The sequence below is a fragment of the Triticum dicoccoides genome, chromosome 5B, assembly GCF_002162155.2.
Source record: "Triticum dicoccoides isolate Atlit2015 ecotype Zavitan chromosome 5B, WEW_v2.0, whole genome shotgun sequence".
In the NCBI taxonomy this organism is placed as follows: Eukaryota; Viridiplantae; Streptophyta; class Magnoliopsida; order Poales; family Poaceae; genus Triticum; species Triticum dicoccoides.
This window is the reverse complement of record NC_041389.1, coordinates 6,432,942-6,442,175: the sequence shown is the minus strand read 5'-3', so window position 1 is coordinate 6,442,175 and position 9,234 is coordinate 6,432,942. Positions and strand designations below refer to the sequence as shown.

At 45.0% G+C, this 9,234-nt stretch overlaps 1 protein-coding gene across 1 annotated transcript in view; it reads right to left on the bottom strand.

Annotated features, from left to right (window-relative positions):
* LOC119306999 (uncharacterized protein At2g29880-like) overlaps window positions 1-575 on the bottom strand; it is a 5,369-nt gene extending 4,794 nt beyond the window's left edge. Inside the window, exon 1 of the mRNA XM_037583080.1 lies at window positions 352-575. Within this exon, the coding sequence (XP_037438977.1) occupies window positions 352-555 (204 nt within the window). The 5' untranslated portion in view covers window positions 556-575. The remainder of the gene's footprint in view (window positions 1-351) is intronic.
* Window positions 576-9,234: the final 8,659 nt, after the last annotated feature.

Below are 9,234 nucleotides of genomic sequence, written 5' to 3'. Positions count from 1 at the left end.
AGTGAGAGCTGAGAGATGAGTCAAGCCACAATCAATTGTATTGCCTGGTCAGAGTTACAAGAGTACAAGTAGGGAACACAAGAACTGCTCCCGTGATGGACGGCACCAGCTATACATCTGTGCTATTAGATTAGGACTCTAAAAGCTAGCAAACTGAGCAATTAGATTAGGACTGTGCGTCTAATTTTTGTTGGGCCCTTTCCTAAAAAATCTTGGGATTGGGCTGGACTAGAGACTCATGATACGGGGGATTTCTAGGGGCATCTCACACCGGCAAGATGGACAGGGCTATTTCTCCATTAATTAGCACCAGATCTGAAAATCAATAGAGAGGGAAAGATAGAATCGTACCTGAAGAGACTTGCGGCAGATGGATGCCGCTGGGGCTTGGTGGCTAGCTGGTCGACGGTAGATGCTCCAGCTTGCCGGTGGTTCCTGCCCGCCGCCTGGATGTGGTCGCGTCGCGCGGCCGTCTGCCGCCGTCCTCCCTGCCGGTCGATCTTCAAGGTTGGAGCTGCGCCGCTCTGTGTGAGGAGAGGAGGGGCGGCTGGACATGTCGATTTTGCTTCTTTTCCCCTCCCTCTCTCTATTTGTGCGCATGTGAGTGAAGCGGCCGAGCGAAAAAAAGGGAGGGAACAGTTGCCGCCGCGCGCGTCGTTCGCGCCAGGAAGTTTTCCATTAGGTTGGACCTCTTTTTTCTGTTCCTGCAAAACGTGAAGGAAAGGAAGAAATCCTGTACAGGAATAGGATGGCATTCCTGTGAACCAAAGGCCTCCAAAGGATTATTTCCTACAAATATCCTATCCTACAAAATTCCTATAAAAATCCTATAAACCAAAGGAGGCCTTAGCGTCACCATCATCGCTGCCAACAAAATCGGCAGTAGGCCTCGGCCGAAGCCGCGCATCCCGGACCTCGATACCGCAATGTTGGACGTCATGTCCAGCAAGCACATGAGTGCGAGGCCTCACCTCCCCCTGCAAGACTAGGGTAAGCATGCTCACCGGGTCCAAAATAAGCCCCCAACAGACATCGTCACTCACCTTGAGCTCCGAACCGCTGACACGACACAAGAGGGCATCAGCAGGAGCACCCCTCCCCGCAACTGCTAACAAGAACAGAGAACCAACCACTGCCGCCGACCACATCTCCCTCTCACCATCACCCCACTGACATGTAACCTCCGCCACCAAACCATTGTCGCAACCGTCGTTTGAACACCTCCCTCCGAGACGCTAGATACGGCCGTGGATGGCATTGGCGCAACCACTCGAAAGGGAGGGTGCATCACCCCCGAGAAAGTTGTCGCCGCGCTCCATCCCCCGTTGCCACCTCACGCCAGCTGGTGAGTTGCCTCGCTACCTTCCAATTAAAGCAAAGGATGTTTCAACCATTTTGACCAAAAAAAGGGGGAGAGGAGCAGATCGAGAAGCCGTTGCTGCAGGAGATGGGCTTGTCCCCGTTCCTAATCGGTGGCTATGCCCATTTAAACACATCCTTGTCATGTATAAATGGGACAGGATTTGAATGGGTTTCTAATCCGTGGAAGCTGCTCCGGTCACTGAAATCCACTCAATACATCGTAACTATTCTCTAAACTAATTTTGGTTACACGAGTATTATTTTCTCTTTTTGCGATTGTGATTTTGTAATAAATGATGTGCTGATGTCTTTGTTCTAGAGATGCGTGGATCATCTAAAAAATTCAAAATCATTTTTATTTTAATTTAGCATGAAATTCAATACAATCGACCTATGTGTAATCAATTTTTGTGTGTGCTTATAATACAATTTTTTTCTTCTGCAGAAACAAGCACAATTTTTTTCTAGTTTCTGTTTTATGTAAACAATATTCAAACTGTGAGACCATATGAAATTCACTTGGGTTCTGCTTGTACACCGAAGGAAAATTTCCAGACAATGTATACAAACCTCCGAGTTTTTCTGAAACTATTGTTATTATTATAATAACAAATTCGAATAATATATGACCTAATTCGTAAATTTCAAAAAATATGACCCCGTCGGTCTTGCTTAGGCCGAAGATACAGTTTTCGGTTTCTGTAGGCTGAAGAGGCTTTTTCGGTTTTCTTCGGCACGAAGACCAGGCAGGCTAGGCCGAAGAGCCATTCTTCGGCCTTCACGCGACTGAAGAGGACTCTTCATCCTTCACGCGCCCGAAGAGGTCGGGGATAAGCACAGTCGCAAGAGATAGTACTCCTTTATGTACTATACCTAGTAATAAAGTAATCCAGCAACATTAATCACGCATGAGAGTTCTCGCCCAACCAAAAACAAAACTCAAACTCAAGTACCTAAACAAACTAGCTAATGATAGTAATACTCCTTTATCTTGTTCAAAAAAAGAAATAGTACTCCTTTATGTACTATAAAACTCTTTAATTATAAGGAAACTAATTTAATTACTCCGGCTGTTGGGCCAGAGTGTGGCGTGGGTGACACACGCCGTAGCAAGGCAGTGACAGCGGCGTCGCGGGTGCGCGTCGGACGACGTGGGGCAGAGCATGCTCGGAGATCAGTGGCGGACAGATTGACCCATGGGTGGCACGAGCAACAGTCAGCCGGCTAGGTCGTAGTTGTGGAGGCTGCTCCTCACGACGACGGCATATCTCCCTGTCCGGCGTGGCCTTCTGACAATGGCCTCAGGCGACGGAGCGGGTGACGGCCTTCTCGTCCCAGTAATGGGTGGTCAAGCACGACTGACCATAGGGCGCCACGCGAGGTATTCGAGACCTACTTCCCCGATCTGGCGGTTGCGACAGTGGTTGCCGTTATATGGGCGAAGAAAACGGCTGGCGCGGCGATGGGTGCTTCCTGTAGCACCCGTGATCGGGACGGCGGCCCCTATTCTTTGACGGCGACGGACTTCATGGTCATGCGGCAAAGCTGGTTGTTCGGTTGTTGGATTTTGTATTTCTTACTAATATATGGTTGTATGCATTATCCTAATGCAGAGGCCGGGCCTATCCTCCTTTTTTTTTAAAAAACATGGTGGCACTTTCATGTAAATAGAACCAATGTAGAACGTATATGCAGTTTGTGTAGCATTTACAGTGTGTAGTTGCATTTACAGATGTCTTTAAAGCCTCTCTCTTAAGTGATCAATGTTGCCGGAATATTTTCTTAGGTATAGTGCTAATTATGTTGGAGAGAGAGAGGACTTTTAACACACGCAGGATTGTACCCTTGTCACCAACCTCTTCGGGCGCGTACAGAACGAAGAGTCCTCTTCGGGCGCGTGAAGGCCGAAGAGTGGCTCTCCCTCTTCGGCCTACAAGAGGCCGACGGGTCATATTTTTGAAATTTATGAATTAGGTCATATATAATTGGAATATTTTATAAAAATAAGAATATTTTGAAAAAGAATCCCAAACCTCCTAGGCTCTTATATAGAATGGCGGCTTCTGAAATTAATTTGCCTAAAAAAAGCTTGTGAAATTAATCTAGCTTTATGGCACGCAGTCGAGCACGGCGGGAGCTCCTTTTTTTTTTAGGGGTATGGCCGGACCTTGTATTGGGTGACGCACAGGGCGCTTCGTGTTGGGCCGGCCATCCAGTAGTGGAGCAATTCGCGGTTACTGTAGCAATTGATAGTTGTAGTGTAGTGCCCCGTTGTAGGTTTTTTTTTTCAGTTTCAATCATTTTCCTAAAAAAGAAATATTTCTTCAAGCATGCAATTTTTTTTGACATTCTAGACATTTTTTGTAGAACAGGAACTTTTTAGGATTTTTTAGAAAACATAAACAAAATTTTAAATATGACTTTTTAAAATTACAAATAACTTTGTAAGAACTTATTTTTTTTATCCTGATAATTTTATGAATTTCCTAATAAATTTTGGGAAATTGAACTTTTTGAAGTTGTTATTTTTTAAAATGAGAATATTTTTTAAATTCCTGAACAAAATTTTAAAATGTGATACTGAAGCTCTATTTTTTTGAATCTATGATTTTTTTAAAGAATATGCATACAGTTTTTTTAGTTCGAAACAAAAGTTAAAAATTAGAAACTTCTTTAAAGTTTTGAACAAATTTAAGAAATGAGATTTTTTGAAATATCTGAACATTTTGAAAAGAAAAAGGAACTTGAAAATGAAAAATAATATTAAAAAAGTAAAATATAATAAACAAAATGAGACGTCCCAACCGTGGCGCTTCTGCACGAACCTGGCGATGAGCCGCACATATGATTTCCATAGCACGAGGGCCAGAGGCTTTGATCAGCCGTCTTGCATGGGCCAGTGAATAAACGATATTTGATGGCCCGTCTGGTATTATTATGGAGGCCCGTCTCGTTCGTCACGGAGCCGAGAAGAGAGGGAGGCGGAGGGGTCGACGTCGGTGATTGACGGCAGCAGAGCTATGCATGCATCGAGGGTGACCGACGGTGGATGCACTCTTTCGTCGTAGGTGAGTAATCCACTTCCCCTCCTTGTTCACCTCCCCCTTCATTGTACAGAGGAGGCCTTCCGCCCGTGGCGAGGTGAGGAATCCTCTGTCCTCCTCATCTCCCACCTCCGAAAATGCAGATGGGATCCAGATGGATGGAGCACAAGACGTCTGAACTGCAGAGCAGAGAAGCTCGGCAAAATTTGCTAGTTGTCGTGTGGTAAGCCTCTCGCCCCCACCCCTTTTTTTTTTCCTTCTCCAGCGGCAGCAAGCGACCAAATGAGTTTCATTTTGTACAAGTCTCATTGGATAATAACAAGTCTTGTTCTGCTAGACTTGAAGACCCGAAGCATGATGTGCCAAGAAAATACAGTAAATAAAATTAACAACAGTGAGGTGGAAGGCATTTTGGTCCAGTGGGCTATAAGGCTAGAGCATGCACATACATGATGATCCATCCGTTCCTGGCCCATGCTGTAGCTTCCATCCATGATTTACGCCCATTTCCTTTTCGTCGAGAAAGAATGCATGTTTTGTGGTGCAGATGGATTGAGCCAGTTTTTCCACATAACTCAACTTTTTCCACATGCTTATCGCTTCCCTCACATTCACACAGCTGCTAGCTAGCTACCAGACTTAATAAAGTAATTCTCAAGCTTATTCACATAAACCAGTGTGGATACTCAGCAAAAACAGAACTATACATAAAGTACAAGTGGTTGCTATTAGCGTGTAAATTAAATAGGGGTAAACTTGGTAGACATGTTTAGCTTATTCTATCAGGGCACAATTGCGAGATTCGTCGACAGGGAAAAGGGCAGCATGTTCTGTGAGAAGCCAGACGATGGTCGTCAACTCGCCGCCGCTGTTGAGCTGCCTGGCGTGGGCATCCTTGCTACATCGGTTGGCTGCGTAGCATAGCATCTCCACCCACACTCCAAGGATGACGTCCAACATATCTGGCACATCCATCTCCATCTCCTTGGCTAGCAACTTATCCGCCAGCTGAGCAGCTAGAACAAGGCCAGGTTTTCTAGCGGTGTCGTCATTCAGCGAGCCAGCGTTTCTGTTGAGCAGGATCTGGGCAAGCTTCTCTCTCTCGGGGAGCCTGGAAGAATTTGGATCGTCAGCCTTGAAAATTTTCTTAGGCAGGTAAATTAAGCTCCAGCTGTTGGGGTGGCTTGAGTGAGAAGATGCTTGACAATCGGTGTCAGTTGAGCCATCCTGATGCCACAGATCGAGCAAACCATGGCAGGTTTGCTCATACAGGCTTTGGAGGACAAGGCCTGGCAGCATATAGGGGCGTGCCACTAGGAGGAACATCATGTAGTTGGAGAGGGTCTGAACCGCGTTGACAATTAGTGTTGCATCTTGTCCCTTGGCTTGCTTGCTCTTGCAGAGGAAGACATCAGTGGCGATGTGCCAGGTGATAATGCCCCCATGAAATTCTCCCTCGATAGTACGGTGAAGATCATCATACAATCCATTTCTCTCGAGTGTCACCCGGCCCCTCTCTTTCCTGAGCACGTCCAAGGAGTCTTCATTCTCCAATGTTCTTGATATATGCTTGAAAACCAACTTGTTGACATCCGCAGTACTTGTAAGTTTCCCTGTGTTGTGCTGTTTGTTCCACCAGTCCTCGAGTCCAATCTTCTTTGCTGCTCCGCTGCCAAGCTCATTAGTATCACGAGTGGACAAGTGCAGCAAGTTATACTGCCCAATGGTGCTTGGCCACCTCTTGTGGTTCCCTAACTTGATATAATTGACACACCGGTGGAGACAAAGAAGCCAGGTTCGTTGGCCTGCCCTTGCCCTTGTCCAGCTTGATCCCATAGCTCCGAGTAGCGACGATAGCTCCAGAATGAAGGCACCACAAAATGAAACATAAGTGACAACGACGTCCATCTTGTTGTAACCATCTTCTCCACTGAACTGAAAGAGCAAAAACGCAGTTGTGATGATGAGTGGTGAAAGGCCCCGGATGCAGTAGCCAGACCATGTGTGGATCACTGCAGCCTTGGTGTACAGTATGTCATACATCAGCGCGAGTTCCATTTCAACCATCTTCCACATATCCTGCCATACAAAGGAATATCTCATTACATGAACCCGGTCTTCACCTAGACCTGTCTTGGTGGCCGATGAAGAACTAACTAGGGCTTGCATGCAAATAGTATAAAACAGGGAATGAGCAGTCATCCGGAGGGCTTCATCATCAATCTTTCCTTTGGCACTTTTAGGCTTAGCATAACAGTACTCCTTGCCACAGGCTTTGTTGAGGGAACTCCGGATACTCTCTAGGTTCGCACGCTTGAGTGCCCATGTCCTCTCCCCATACTTTACAGCACCGACAGTGAACATCAAGAGGGAAGTGATAAACACAAATGTCCCGTTGGCAGTGGCAGACCTGTAGACAATATATGCAGCTCCCAGGACCTGCACTACCATAGTTAGCATGTGGCGCAACCAGAGTCGATTGTCATCAAGTGAATAGGCGGTGATGTTGTCCGGGCCACCCAGGTTCAGCAGCAAAAACGGTGCCCAGAAAGTAACCAGCCGGTGCTCAGGAAGCCTGCTGCTAAGGGATATGTGGCCGATGGCATATAACCCTGTGGAGTCTGCCAGCAGGTATGCAAGCCAGAGGACCAACCTCCGCACGGCAGAAGCCTGGAGACGACGGTTCCTGGCGAGAGGGCAACAAGGATGACTTGCAATGTGTAGCTGACAAGTACCAGGATTTGGATCTCCCATTCATTCCAAAGGTCCATCAGTTGTCTAGCCATTGCACGCCTAGCTGCGCCCTCCACAAACTTCAAAAAGATGGCATGTTGTGAGTCACAACACAAGAATACTGTATTTATGTTGGGTTACCTACCTTACTTTTATATGAAGAAAAGGAAATCCATGAGCACTAGCGAAAAGATTATTTGTAATCAGATGAGTGGCACCCATGCCAAGTCTCAGACTCGAATGTGGGTGTGGGCGAGCTCGCAGATGCAAGCTGCTAGCCCAACAAAATGTCGTGTGGTTCTCAATACGAAAAAAATGAATTGTTTCCCTTAATTACCTCTCTAGGATAATAAATTTTATTATATTCTCAGAAGTCCTCTTATTTACATATTATACTTATTATAATTGCTTCCTTAGTGATTAATCACAATAAACAAGAAAAGAAAAGGAAGATGAATATGTCAATAGACCACAGAACAACTTATATTTAGACACAACTAAAAAGAGCTGAGGAAACTCATGTAGGATCAGCCAGATACAAGGGGTGTGCATTGGTACAGCAGTCCTTTGAGTTCCACTCAAAAAACAGTCTAAGATTGAACTTATGAACTTTGTTCATGATCACTCAAATAACACTGTAGATTAAACTTAGGCTAGCTGGCCATAGTGGTAGTATCATGCATGCCATTTGATAGCTCTTAGAACTAGAAAATTTAATGGCAAATGCATCTTGTGCACAATTTGCATTGGGATTCTATAAATAATTAAATGTTATGAGACTATGGTACTACTAGATGATATCGTGCATTATAGGGGTAGTATCATATGCATGATACTGGTGTAGGATACTTCTCACTATGACCAGCCTTATGGATGTTGACTCCCATTGAATAGATATAGGGTTTTCTTTGGAGGTTTTACCTAATATGTTACTAGTACATTTAGCGCATTCTATTAATTTAGTGTCTGTGAAGCAATTTTCTTGAAGAGTGAACGGATGGTCGCGGTCCTAATCTGTTCCCAAGAGAAAATGATAGACAGAATATGGACATTTCCTCACCGTTCCTCCGGCCTTCTCCAATGCGTCACTGGCCTCCTATGCAGCAGTACTGCCCTCCAAGATGGTAGAGTTCCTATACACTGGATCCGGTCGCCACCACGTACGGCGGCTTCGTCTTGCCCCGTGTCCTTGTCCACCTCCACCACCACCCACGAAGCCTTCTTCCTCATCCATCGCGCAGCAATAGGTATCCAACTGCAGATGGTCACATACACCTGTGGCCGAGGAGACTATGTATGCATCCAGCATGCCAACATTTCTCCGCCAAGCTGCAACAGCCTCCTCCATCAGCATGCGGCCTCCTCCTTCACCAAGTTGTGATTTTGACCTCCCTTTAGTTGTTCAATGAAATGATTATGTTTTTTGCAATGTCGATGTTAGTTTTATTATTACTGCTTGTTAGTTTTATTAGTTAGTGTACTGTATATGGTTAGTATATAGAGATATTGTAGAAGCATGTTAGATAGAATTTGTGAAATGATAGTGTACATTCATAGTAAGTATTATGCCTGTGCCGGATGTTTAATGTGCTCAGTCTTATCATACCAGCTCTAGTTTCTTAATGTATTTTTACTGCAAAAGGTAATTGCAAGATGTTGTGGGAAAATGATGGGTTACGAAGGGACAATGGTTTTCATTGTTGTTGAAACACTGTTGTTTTCCATTCATCATCCACTAGTATGCAACAAAATTGATTCCTAGGATGAGACCTTGAAGGATGAGCTTGCATTTCGACTGTGCAAGTTCATTCTCCTCTTCTTATCGCATGTTGTTGTACATGAACTTTATAGCTTCTGGGAGCATTTTGCTCATCTTTATTGTTGTGGGAGCAGGTCTTTGCATCTGGACGATGCATGCAGCCATTTTATTAATTGTTGTGGGAGCAGGTATTTTCTTGTTTTAATTTGTTGATTGAACAATTATGTGCTTGTGGGCCTGCATGTCAGGACGATGTTCTGTTAAACGTACACAATATGATTGCTGAAACAGTTACAAGAACTAAACACGCTAAACTGTTGCTTGTGCTGACCTTCT